Here is a 13594-nt window from a genome sequence, read left to right on the forward strand (position 1 = left end):
TTATTTACATTTCAAATGATTTCCCCTTTTCTGGCCCCTACTCCCAAGTCCCATGAGCCCCCTACCCTCCCCCTGTTCTCCCACCCACCCCTTCCCACTTCCCTGTTCTGGTTTTGCCCTATACTGCTACACTGAGTCTTTCCAGAACAAGGGGCCACTCCTCCATTCTTCTTGTACCTCATTTGATGTGTGGATTATGTTTTGGGTATTCCAGTTTTCTAGGTTAATATCCACTTATTAGTGAGTGCACACCATGATTCACCTTTTGAGTCTGGGTTACCTCACTTAGTATGATGTTCTCCAGCTCCATCCATTTGCTTAAGAATTTCATGGATTCCTTTCTCTTTTTCTATGCCCAGTACACTCTACCCATGGAGACTTCCCTGGCTTCAGTCCTTGGGTCCAGGGAACTTGCCCACCGGAGAGCAGCTTCCCAATAAACCTGCCTTTAATATAATCTAATCTGGCTTGAATTGGCTCATTTCACCAGCAACAGGAAAATAACATCAATAATATGAGAATGGCTGGATTGTTGATAGTCCTTTCCTCCCCTTTAATGGAGTTTAATGGGTTATATTGATTGATATCTTCCCAGCTCCCCTTTATGCAATCTGTTCCTCTCATGGGAAGTTAGGATTTCCTTGTTCTCATAGAGAAATTGTCATCTTCCTGTGTCTGTAATATTCCTCTATTGATTGTCTGCAGAACCTTCTTGAGTGACATCAATTTTTCCAACTTCTGCTTGTCTTGAAATGTTCATATTTGTCCCTCAACTTTAGAAGACATTTCTTGATTAACAACTTAGTTAAGATTGATTTGTTTTAGCAACCGAAATATATTGGCCCATGCTTCCCTGGCTGTTAGGGCTGTTGATGAGGTATCTGATGTTATTTTGACATCTCTGTCATTGTATGTGAGATAGGATTTGTCCACTACAGCTTTCAGTGTTGTTTTCCTTTTACTTTCTTTTTTTAAAATATTGACTGTGATGTGTCTTGAAAGGGGTTATCTCATCAGATCTGTTTGGCTTCCAAATGTCTCTTGTTCTGAAAGTCCAGGGAACTCTCAGCTGTAATTTCATCTAATTAATTGTCTAAGCCCTTTAGACTTTATCCCAGAGGCTTTCTCTACCACAGGCATTCTCAGTTTGGTCTTTTGGATAGTATTTCTAAGAGTTCTTGAACAATTTTATCATTTGTGTTGATTTTTCTTTCATATATATGTTTTTAGGCACTGTATCAACCTTGGCCACTATTCCTGAAATCCATTCTTCTGACCAGGCTTGTCCGTTTATAATACTTTCCATTGTCTTTTCATTTAATTTAGTCTTACTGACTAAATTAAAAGATTCTTTCATTACAAGGTTTTTATTCTATTACAGTATGTCAATTTACATGTTTCACATGAATTATGTGACTTATTCCTCGGTGTGTTCAAAACTACACTGCAAGGCACTGAGCCTTCTGTCCACCATGAGTGCATTCTTCCTTGGGTCCTGACTGGATTTCCTTACTTCATTCCACTGTTTGTTGGACTCTTCTATTGGTCCTTGATTTGTTTTTAAATCAAGACTCTGAAATCTTTTTTTCTGGAATTTTAACTATTTTCTTATCTTGGTTTTCTGGTATGGAGATAGTCAGTTCATGAGACATGGTTGTGTTTTGCTGACTCCTGGATTCTGTTTGTTTTGAATGTTTTACTCAGTTGTTGGGCCGAGTCCTTTAGGATATAGTTTACCACCTTGAGTAGTTGTATTTTTTTATTTTAATTTTTCCCAATACTGTTTCTTCTTGTTTTCACTTATGAGTCTCCTGATGAGTTACCATGTCAGTTAGAGATGAAGTAGACAGCTCCTGTACAGGTCCTAGTAATAATAGCAGCATGGGAAGATGCTATGATCTCCACCTGTATTCTCACAGTGGTCCTCATCCTCCCTGATGCTGTGACCCTTTAACATAGTTCCTCATATTGTGGTGACCCCCAATCATTAGTTATTTCATTGCTACTTCATAACTATAATTTTGCTTCTGTTATGAATCATAACATAAGTATTTTTCAGAGACAGTGGTTTGTCAACAGGGTCTCGGTCCGCAGGTTGTGAACCACTGCTCTAGAAGGCTCCCATATAGTATCACCAGAGTTCCTGTTGCAAAAACAAAAACAAATACCCTTCTTAGTTTATAGAATTCTTTCAGAGCTAATGATCTGAATATTTAAGTAGTGAAGTAAAAAAGGAATGGATGAGGGAGAAAGCTGAGTTATAGTCAGGATGAGAGGAGAGGATGCGTGCCTTTAATCCCAGCACTCAGGAGGCAGAGGCAGGTGAGTCTCTGAGTTGGAGGCCAGCTTGGTTTACAAAGTGAGTTCCAGATAGCAAAGGTTATACAAAGAAGCCCTGTCTCAAAAAAAACAAAACAAACAAACAAAAAAAAAAAACAAAAACAGAGAGAAAGAGAGAGGGAGAGAGGTAGGAGGGGGGACAGAGAGAGGGACAGGGAGGGGAGTGAGTGAGTGAGAGAGAGACAGATGGGGGAGGGGGGATCAGGTACATGATGAGCAGTAGAAGACAATTGTGTATTGGATGTAGAGGAATAAAAGGAAACAAGGCAGGGTTTTCCAGTGAGGCACAAGTTCAAACATGATGACAAACTAAAAGACGGAAGTGGACACTTCATAAACTTAATCAAACAATTAAAAATTTAAGTGAAATTAAAATAGTAAGAGCTGGAGAAAAGGGCTCAGTGAATAAAGTCATAACTGCCAAGCCTTAAAACCTGAGTCCTGTCCCAAGGTTTATGTAATGGAAGGAAAGAGCCAACCCTGTACTTCTTCTGGCATCCACATGTATGTGGTGGTACACACATATACACACCACACACACACACATGTACACACACAAACACACACCCTCAAACCAAGCACATACATGCCCCCCACACATGCATGCACAAACACACACACACATACACACTCAAACCACACACATACATGCCCCCCACATAAATGTACATACTCACCCTCATGCAAACACAGATATACATGCACACACTCATACATATACATACACACACATAACTCACATCACACCATACACAAATAAGTAAATACATATAACCCCAAAATATAAGTAGATGAGCTAAAAAATAAAAAAAAAAACAGTAACAATGAAAATGGCTAATAAAATCATGAGGCTTGGTGGCACACACCTTTATTCTCCATATTTAGAAGGCAAAGGCTAGCAGATATCTGAGTTTGAGGCCAGCCTGGTCTACATAAAGAGTTCCAGGCTGGCCAGGGCTGCACAGTTGGATCCTGTCTATAAAAGAAATAAAATGTAACAGAAGATAGTGTGCCCTCTATCTGTACTTCTTCCTGCTTGGGAGGTGTGCCTTCTCCTGCTACTGTCAGGGCAAGGCTGTTGTTGTCAGGCATTCAAATTAAGTCAAAGACTGCTGCCTGCCAGAATTCCCTCTCTGATTTCCTCAGGTTATAAATTACACCCCATCTCTGCTGCTTTGGCATTGAGGCAAGCAGGGCGGGGCTCTCTGTACCTGAGGCTCGGAGGGCACGCGGAAGTCTATTATGTTTGCTCTTCTCCACTCTATCACATTAACTGTAGCCCATCCCATGCTACAGCACCCCCAAAAGACTTCCTATGCTCTGGTAAGACTTCACTAGTGATGAGGGTGGGTGTTAGGGAAAGTGGAGGGTGTTGAGAGGAAACCACCAAATCACCCCTCTGCTGGCATTATCTCTGTATACGCTGGTAAGCATCTACCCTGCCTATCAGGACCCTGCATTGAGTTTGACTTATACTTTCACCAATCCTGGTCCCTTTCCTGTCCAGGCAGTGGTAGGAATGGGATGTACACTGCGCATCTCCCTGGCTCAGACTCCTCAGTCTACAGGGCTTTGCCCATCCCCCACTGAAACATTGAGTTCAGTTTCTGATTTGGGCTTCCAGCATCCAAACTGTATCCAGTGTTCTTGAATTGATTCTGAACAAGACCCAGGCCAGCAATAGCATGTAGGGGGCAGTATGTGTGCTGGAAGTGCCTTCTTCTTTCCTTGTTTCTGTTCCCGTGTCTCTCTTCCTCTTGTCTTTGTGTTAGTGGCTTTTATCTTGGCTTCTGTCCATGCAATCTCATGATCTTTAATTATCTACCTTAACTTTGTTTATTAACCTTGTTCACAGCTGCTCTCCCTGAGCTTTCCCAGTGAGAGGTTGCATGTTGGATGGTGTAACAATCGACATGTTTCTATAAGCCAGTCCTCTATGAAAAAGCACAGCTGATAATAATAAACGACAGTGTTCAAAGACACTTCTGTGAAGATGTAAAACTTGGGTCACGAAGACATGTCTGCTCACTAATGATGCCTTAAGAGCCCCTCTCAGCCAACCCATTCAAGTTCTCACCCCCATTTCTCTCATCTCATTCTCAAGAAAAGCTGACATGAAACCATTTTCTTTCTCACTTGTCACACAGAAGAGCAGACATTGTAGTAACAGAATCTCTGAAGAGACAGAACTAGCCAGTTAATGAGAGGAGCTAAGGGCTGATAAAATAGTTCTGTTCATCTACCCAGGATCCATTTCCTGAGGCATGCCTACAGAGCTGAGATGTCTAGCAACAAGCATTTGTCACAAGCACACCTGCCTCCAGAAGATATCTGATGAATTCTCCAGGTTTTTCAGTGGTGGGCTGACCCCTGTATCCCTGAAACACTGACTTACCATCAATGGAACATAAGGCCACAGCATTGTTAAAATTCTGTGCATCTGACCAAATGGGCTGTGGCTTTGAAATGAGACCAAATATCTAGCCAGGGTAGATGTTTCTGGAAATCAGGGAAAGAGCCATTTTTGGTGAGTCATGGGTTAGAGAGTGTTTGGAGAATGCAAAGTCATTGTCCTAGGAAAGATGCATATCTCATAAGAAGGTGCTGCTCTTAAATGGCAATGTTAGAGTCCTGGTTAGGTCTGGTAAGCTTGTGGATGGTGGTTGGTCCTTAAATTGCTCAAGGCCTAGGGCATACAAGCACTGGTGCCGGTGCAAATCCACTCTGACATGAGTGAGTTCTGCACATCAATTGCTCATCTCTGGTTTCCTTCCTTCCTACTCCACAGCGTGGATGGTGCCTCCTATGAAGTCATGAAGATTGACATCGAGATCGAAGCACCCAGTGACCCACCCACCACACAGCTAGTCACGTGGCAGGTTGAATACCCAGGAGAGATCACGTCTGACCTGGGGGTGTCCAAGATCTATGTGAGCCAGAAGGACTTGATTGGAGTCATACCACTAGCCATGGTAAGAGAGCACTTGGCAGAACTGGGAATGGATAGTCTCTGTGCTGTGATCTAAACTCAGGGGTCAAGGATGTCAGTCAGCAAGCACCAAAATGGAGACAAGGGTGGGACAATGAAGCCCATTGCCAATATTCTTTAAATTGCATTTATAAAATATAGTCCAGATAGTAGTTATGAGCCTATCTTTAAATGAATATTATGGATGATGGGTTAAACACACATGGAATAATATAAATTACTTAAGGATTTCAAACATATGCAACTATGCAGAGGGCTGTGTTTAAGTGTTTATGTGCTCATACTGAGATTCAAGGAAGGATGGACTCTATTCGTTAACATCTTAGTAGCTTGACACTTCCATAGGAAACAAATAGAACAGGTTTTTAAGGGTGATGGAGTATTCCCTGCAAAGAGCCCTTCTCTCCACAAGAGAAGAACAGGGCTCAGAGACACACTCATCTTGGTGCTGTGGGTCTGCTGTTCTCACTGGCATTAGCCACCTTCCTGTATTGCAGGAAAACACAACTCAATTCTTATCCTCTTTTATAAGCCATGTGTCCTAGTTTTCTTCCTTCTGTTGGAGTGAACACCAGAACCAAAGACAACTTGGGGAGAAATGGGTTTATTTTCATTACAGCTTATGATTGATTACTTGGGGATTCAGGGCAGGAATTCAAGGCAGGAACTGAAGCAGAGACCATGGAGAAACACTGCTCACTCACTTGCTCATCCTGCTTTCTTATATTAATATTGATGTTCTAGACTGGGCTGCAGGATATTATATCAGGACCACCTGCCCAGGGATGGTCCCACCCATGATGGCCTATATACTCCCATATCAGTCATCAATCAAGAAAATGCCTCTCAGATATAGGCTAAGATTATTCAAAATGTATTTTAATAAGTGTTCTTAAATACTTCAAACTCCCTTCTAGCCAAGTGACCAAAGGTAGGGAAGAAAGATGGCTAAAAGGACAAAGAGGATATGGACCTGTTTAGAAGTCATTCTTTGGGGGGCGATTCCAATCTTTGTTGTCAGGATATTAGCAGCCCAGTCTAGAACGTCAAACACAAATCAGTAGTGGCAGTCCAGTTCAATTGGCAAACACCAAGCATGAATCAACAGCAGTGGCTCAAGCCAGAAGGAACTGTGAAGCTCTGCCAAATTGGCATGAATCCATGGAAGCAGCTAGAATCATCCAGAATACCACAACAAGTTCTTTGGTGAGTTACTCTCTACAAAGTAATGATAAGCAAAGATCAGTGAAGACCAGCAAAGTGTAGCAAGGCGAACTAATGCAAGAGCATCTGTCGGGTTCTACTTATACTCTTTCCAAACATCACATGCCCTCTCAAGTGGCTACCCCCACAACGTGTCTTCTCACATGTTTGCCACAGCAAAACATCCTCTCACATGTCTGCTTCAGCAAAACATCCTCTCCCAGCTTCCAGAAAAACATTAAATGACACAACTGAGTCTCCAAAGAGACCAGAAATTTCCACTTCACTCAGACATACCTACAGGCCAATCTGATAGATGCATTTTTTTCTCAGCAGAGATTCCCTCTTTGATAGAATCTAGCTTGAATAAAATTGACAAGAAAATAAAACTAAACTAAATTCAACTGAACTAACCAGTATACCATACAACCACATATTATGTGGTCCTCTAGTACTTCTTTGGAGAGTAGATGAAAAAATCACAGCCAGTAGATAGTTGTGAGAATAAAACAATCACTGGTCCTGAGGCTGGAGCTCATGGTGGACTGCTTGCCTGGCATGGGTCAGAACTGGTTTCAATCCCCAACCCAACAAAGCTCAAGCTAAATAAACTCATGGGTCCTTACAAGAGCTTCAGCCTCTTATAGACATAAGCACCATCTACTATTATGATTATTTTGCTACTGACAGCAAGATACAAAGGACATTCCTCAGCAAAGCTATAAGTTCTTAAGGAAAGGTTTTATTCACAGCTCTGTATTTCTTACTCTGAGAAGCCAGGCCACAGGCAGCCATCATTGACCCTAGAACTAACTAGATTACATTAACTAGATTCAAATACTGTAGGTCTGATGAGTGAGTCCCCAGCAGTCTCTCTAAGAAGCCATCTCTGGGTCCAAGAATGAGTTCTGAGCTATGACTCCCCCTGTCTCATATCTGGGGCATTTTGCTGTCCACCTTTTAGTTGATAAAGCAGTTTGTTACTTGGGCAGTGTTGCCTTCATGAAATGGCCTCACATCTGCTCATTTGTATGTTCACTGAGGGATATATGGTGGACAAACAGATCTCTGGACCAAGATGAGGGTTTGAAGTTACAGGCATGCATGCCAGTATGGAGGTAGAAGAGTTGGGAGTCTGGTGCTGTGAGAAACCACTGCATGGAGGTCCATGGGGAGTTACATGGGCTTACTTGTCTCTTCATAAGCATTTTTGGATACATGTATAGAAATAATTGTGGGTCAAGGGGAAACAAAGGGTAGGGGTCTGTTCCCTGCTCTATAAAAGTCCTTGCCACACTAGTCTGCCGAGCTTGGTGTCTGTTCCTATTTACTGTCTTTGTGTGTCCAGCATAGTGCTTGTCTGGTGGTTCAGTGGCTTGGATCTTCATTCAGTGGCTGAATGTCCCTGAACATATTATTTATCCCTGTGACCCCAAATTAATAACAGCCATGTTGGAGCTGGAGAGGTGGCTCAGCCATTAATAGTGCATACCACTTCTACAGAGAACTGGAGTTCAGTTCTCAATACCTACCAGGGTCTCAGCTGTCTTTAATTCTATAAAACTCATGTCTACCTTGCATCCAGAAGACTGAGGGACAGGATTGAATGGGACCTTTTACTGAGTATGACAATTTGTATCCATCTTCTAAGCCAAGAACTTGCCCATGTGGCAAGGAGTGTGACGTTTCTTCCCAGAAAATGTGTGCCTGGGCAGGTGGACATAACAGCGAAGGGTATAAGAGATGCCTAAGACTGCCCCTGATCTGATCATGAGAGAGAGATGTCCCAGTAGAGGAAAAGCACACAGCTGAGAAACATGTTCCTGATAGGTGCTCAGACATCATGCTGCATTAGAAATAGGAATGGCAGAGAGACAGCAATAAACCATGTGTTTAAAAATCCCTAGCATAATTCTACGACACTACAAAGATGTTTTCTATTATAAAATATATTATGGCTTGCATTTTGATATAGAAATCTTCGCACGTATCTCTTATCGATCCCTTGAGGTAAACTTTTAGAAATAAATTTTAATTCAAGGATGTGAGTCAGAGGATATGTAATTTTGTAATACATTTTTGTAATGTCTGTAGAATTGCCTTTGGGAAGTTTTAACTAATTTACAATTCTACCTGCTGTGTATAAAGATACCCATTACCCTGCAACTTTGCCAACAGAAAATATTATTTTAAAAAATAGACAATTTATTAAGCAAACATCTTATCTCGGTGTTTCCTTAATGTGTCCTACCTGGGTAACATTTTTTTATTTCATAATTAAATATTTGTCCTTTGTCCATTTTATTGTCTTACAGAAAATTCAACTTCTTATTTTTTTCTAAAGCTAAATAATTGTACAAAGTGGGGAATTCACATTTTAAGTGTAGGGTTTGCTGTCATTAGCTATTCCTACATTCTAGTTTAACAGACACTGAGGACAAATCCTCTTTCTCCTTCTGTCTATTGGTCTATCCAGTTTTTGGTTGGTGTGCCACATGGATTCTTTCCTAATTTGCTCTTTGCCTCCTAATTTCACACATTAGGGGGTAGTGCAGAGGATTTTGCATATATAACCTGGGATAGAACCCACTGGCCTTGTATATGCTAAGCAAGCCCTCAGTGTCTGTGCCACACCCTAGCCCCTCACTGGGAGCTTCTAAGCAGGGGCTCTACCACTGAGCCACGCCCCCAGTCCCTCATTAGGGGATTCTAGGCAGGGGTTCTACCACTGAGCCATGCCCCAAGCTCCTCACTGGGGAGACAGTAAACAGAAACAGGGTTCCTGTTTACTGAATCCTCCTTACTGGATTCTAGACAGGTGCTCTCAAGTTGAGCTATCCTCCTAGCCCTTGTTTAAATTTTTTAAAAGATTTATTTATTTTATGTAAGTGAGTACACTGCAACTGTCCTCAAACACACCAGAAGAGGGCATCAGGTCCCATTACAGATGGCTGTGAGCCACCATGTGGTTGCTGGGAATTGAACTCAGAACCTCTGGAAGAGCAGTCAGTCCTCTTAACCACTGAGCCATCTCTCCAGCCCCCTTGTTTAATTTTTAATGTGGCCAACTCTATTGATCTTCTCCATAATTGAAATCTTTCATCTTCTCCTAATGAATTCTAAGAGGAAAATACACACCTGCTTTATTTGTTCTTATAAAGCCTGTGAATAACACAATGCCCGACACAGCACATCCTGAGAAGGAGAGGAAAAAAACAAAACAAAGCAAGATGATGCTGAATGCAGGTGCTACTGTGACAGCATGAGAGCTTAGAGATCTATATGGGGCAAAGGTCACACCCCAGCCTAGAGATTCATGTAGGGCAAAGGTCACACACCCCTGGTCCTAAATGACCCTGTAATTGTACCTCTAGGAAATCTTTAAGCTGAAATAAAGTCTCCCTCATGTCCAGGGCTTTGAAAGCTTTTGTACTCTCTTAATCGGATCATGAATTTCTATGAGTTTAATGTTCAAAAGCATCATGCTTTGTTGTATTGAAGGTGAAGTGTTCCTCCCTCCTTAGGGAGGGAGATTCTTAGAGGAAAGCTCACTAAACACGCTAGTGTCTGGTGACCACACAGCAGGGTCTGGCATGAGGCGTTCTGCTTGCATTTCTCACTAGAGCTGGGAGGCCCCTCCATAGCACACATCTCCAGGGTGGTGGTGACTTCTCATCGGCGCCTCCTGAGCTGCAGATTAAACTAAATCCAAGCTTATTCCAGGCCTCAGCAACAGAGACACTGGCATGCATTTCTGTGTTGGAGGTGCCATGGCAGTAAGTCCTTAAAAACTCATTAAGTGCTCTTCAAAATTCAATGTTCCACTCATTTGGGAGTGGCCATCTTGAGGGCTGCCATTGTAGGGGTTGCTGTCAGCTTGGTATAAGGATAATTCGGGAAGAACAAGTATCCAGCATCTATCCCCTAACCAGGTTCCTGTTTTACTTCTGTCTGAGCTCTACCTCTGAAGTTTTAATACTGAAGCATTATTGATCTGGGGCTTGAGATAAAACTCAACCCTAAGTCGGGACAGAGAGTCCATTACCTTTGACAATAATCAGAAGACGGCTGTAAGCTTGGTGTGGCAATGTCTTATGGTAGTTGTAGTGACATGAAGGTACAGATGTGACCGGAAACCTTGAATATTCAGAGGGAAGGGGAGTTTCAGAGAAAGGAATCAAGAGGGACAGGTACCCTCCCTTCTTGAAGTGCAACTTGGCAACAGGTTCTGACTTTCCCAAGTATGTTACCTGCAAGAATCCTTGCTTTGAAGCCCACCTGCCATCCACCTGACATCCACCTGACATTCACCTGAAATCCATCTGACATGCCACCTGACATCCACCTGACATGCAACCTGCTATGCCACCTGCCATTCATCTGCCATGCCACTTCATTGCAAGGGTCTTCTTTGATATTTACACTCAAGAGACTCTTGGTGGATGCTAATATTTTCTTAAGATTGAAGGTCGGCAAATGAGCCCTGGCTTCTGCTGGTCGGATTCCATAGTCAGCAGCAGGCAAACCTGAGATGCTTTAGGAGGACCTAAGCATTGCTTTGATGGAGCTTCCTGGTCCTCTGTCCTTTAATTCTATCTCTTAAAATCTTGCCTAAATGCACTGTTTTCATTTCTTGTAAGAGCTGGGAGGCTCCTCCATGCATAGCTCCAGGGTGGTGCATGACTTCTGGTATACTGTTTATCATATCTAAATGCCTTTTTCTCATCAGAAAGAATGAAAGAGTGGGGGCAGTGAGTGCCACAAAGCACACAAGTAGGCATCAAGGACCTCTGTCCAGCCAGACTGTACATGAACTTGGCTGTAGAATAAATGCTAAGGGTTTTTAACAATATATAGATAAACTATAGCTATCTATCTATATTATATATACATATTTTATATATTATTACATCTATATATTTATAACATAAATATTTGTATAAGAAAATATACATAAAATATCTAATATTAGTTAATATATCTAATTAATATCTAATATTACATAATATATTAGTGATATAATATATGCCTAATATAATATGTATACATATAACATTTTATATATTATGTTAATATTTAATATAATGTATATTCATGTACACACAGGCATAGTAATATAATGTGTATTCATGTACACACAGGCATAGTAACCACAGAGGCCATCAGAGGGGATCTGATCCCCTAGAACAGAGTGTTATGAGCCTCCATGTGGGATCTGGAAACTGAATTCAGGTCCTCTGGAAGAGTAGCAGCCAGTGCTCTTAACTGCTGATCCGTCTCTCCAGCTTCCAGAATGTCAAGTTTATTTCCTTGTATGGATGATTCTTGGGTTATGGGAAAGTCACCATCTTCTCTAACATCTGTGTTCTTAGCACACTCCAAAATTTCCATCTATGGAGCAAGTGAACAAAACCTCCTCACACTTTCAGGACCATGAAATTTTAACTTACAAACTTTTCAGGGATTGCATTTTTAAAAATTTTACTCAATCTAGTACATTTCTGTTCTCAAGTGAAGCAAATGTTACATCAACTGACCCTCTCTTTACCATCAGAATCCACAGGAAGTAACTGTCTAGTAAAGTAGTTCTCAACCTCTGGGTCATGACCCCTTTGGGGGTTGAACAACTAAGAGTTCTCCTAAGACCATCAGAAAACACAGGTATTTACAATATGACTCATAACAGTAGCAAAATTACAGTTATGAAGTAGCAATGAAAAGAATTCAACTGTGTTAAAGAGTTGCAGCATTGGGAAGGTTGAGAACCACTGGGCTACACTACCCCTCTTTCTGTCTCTTTCCTCCAAGGACTTCCATGGCCTTCAGTCCAGGGTCTTCTCTTATCTCTACACCGAATAGAAAATGCAGTGTCCATCAACATAGATACCTGAAAGACATGTGTAAAGCAAGTCCCGTGGTCCATCATACGCATACATCTGTGGACAATCTGTAGACCAAACACAGTCATCCTTTGGAGCTCAGTCATTATCTCTCAGACATTCCAAAATTAGCATAGGTAAGCAAGCCATGGCAATACCCTGCTGAGCTCAGAACTCGGGGAAGAGCCCTAGATTATAGAAGGAAGTTTTTCCCTCCCCCTCCCCCCTCGCCAATAATGAGAATTCTTTTCATTTGGGGCATAAAAGCAGCTTCTGGCCTCTTTCTGTTTGACTTTCTGTGGTTATTCTTTTCCGGTCTGTTAATTAACACGCCAGCGCCCCTCCGTCGTTTCACTCAAGACAATTTGAAAATCCAGTCACCAGGCAGAGCATGCCCGCCACTTGCATTTTCGTTCCCCCGCCACCAAGTGCAAATTAAGATGCTGCTGTGGCCCTTGAGGAAACTGGCTGCTCTGAGGCACCTTATTTCTTTTTATGTTTGCTGCATGACCGCTGTTCCCCAAACAGAGACTGGATAATTAGAGCCAGCACTTAACTGCTGCTTGGGTACCAGGTGAGGTCTTCTGTTGTCTGGAACATACTTTAACTGGTGGGATTTCCATCATGGCTCAGAGCTTTGGGCCCTGCTCTCCCCCTTCTCCCATTTCCAACACAGAAGGGGACATGTTTCCCAAGATCCCCATGACCAAGTGCACTTATCAACATTCCCCTTGAACTAATAAACATCCTCTCCTTATACAGATCAACATTCTCCCTGCTACAATCAACATCTTCCCCTTGTACAAACCAATACCCCTTTGCATTGATCAATACCCACCCCTTCATCTATCAGCAACCTCCCCTTTTGTGGCTCAACACCCAAGGGCATTAACCAACACCCTCTTGCACAAATCAACTCTTGCCCCCTGCACCTCTAGAAGAAATGCAGACTCTATAGACTCTCTAGAGCCTGCAAATCTGCCCTCAAGATACACAATGAAGGCACAAAGTCAAGTTAGGTCCTAGATGGATAGAGTCTAGAGTCCAGGCTCATGACCAGCCCACTATGCTTCATCCATCGTGTGAACAGAGGGGAAGGTGTAGATCAGTGTAAGAAAGGGGTATTGATTAGTGCAAGGAGGAATGTTAACCAGTACAAGTGAAGGGTGTTGGTAGATGTGGG

At 42.2% G+C, this 13594-nt stretch overlaps 1 protein-coding gene across 1 annotated transcript in view; it reads left to right on the plus strand.

Annotated features, from left to right (window-relative positions):
• The window catches only part of Tmem132d (transmembrane protein 132D), a 637993-nt gene that overhangs the window by 440275 nt on the left and 184124 nt on the right, over positions 1 to 13594 (plus strand). Inside the window, exon 4 of the mRNA XM_052168292.1 lies at positions 5129 to 5312. Within this exon, the coding sequence (XP_052024252.1) occupies positions 5129 to 5312 (184 nt within the window). The remainder of the gene's footprint in view (positions 1 to 5128; positions 5313 to 13594) is intronic.

The sequence above is a fragment of the Apodemus sylvaticus genome, chromosome 22 (assembly GCF_947179515.1).
Source record: "Apodemus sylvaticus chromosome 22, mApoSyl1.1, whole genome shotgun sequence".
Taxonomy (NCBI): domain Eukaryota; kingdom Metazoa; phylum Chordata; class Mammalia; order Rodentia; family Muridae; genus Apodemus; species Apodemus sylvaticus.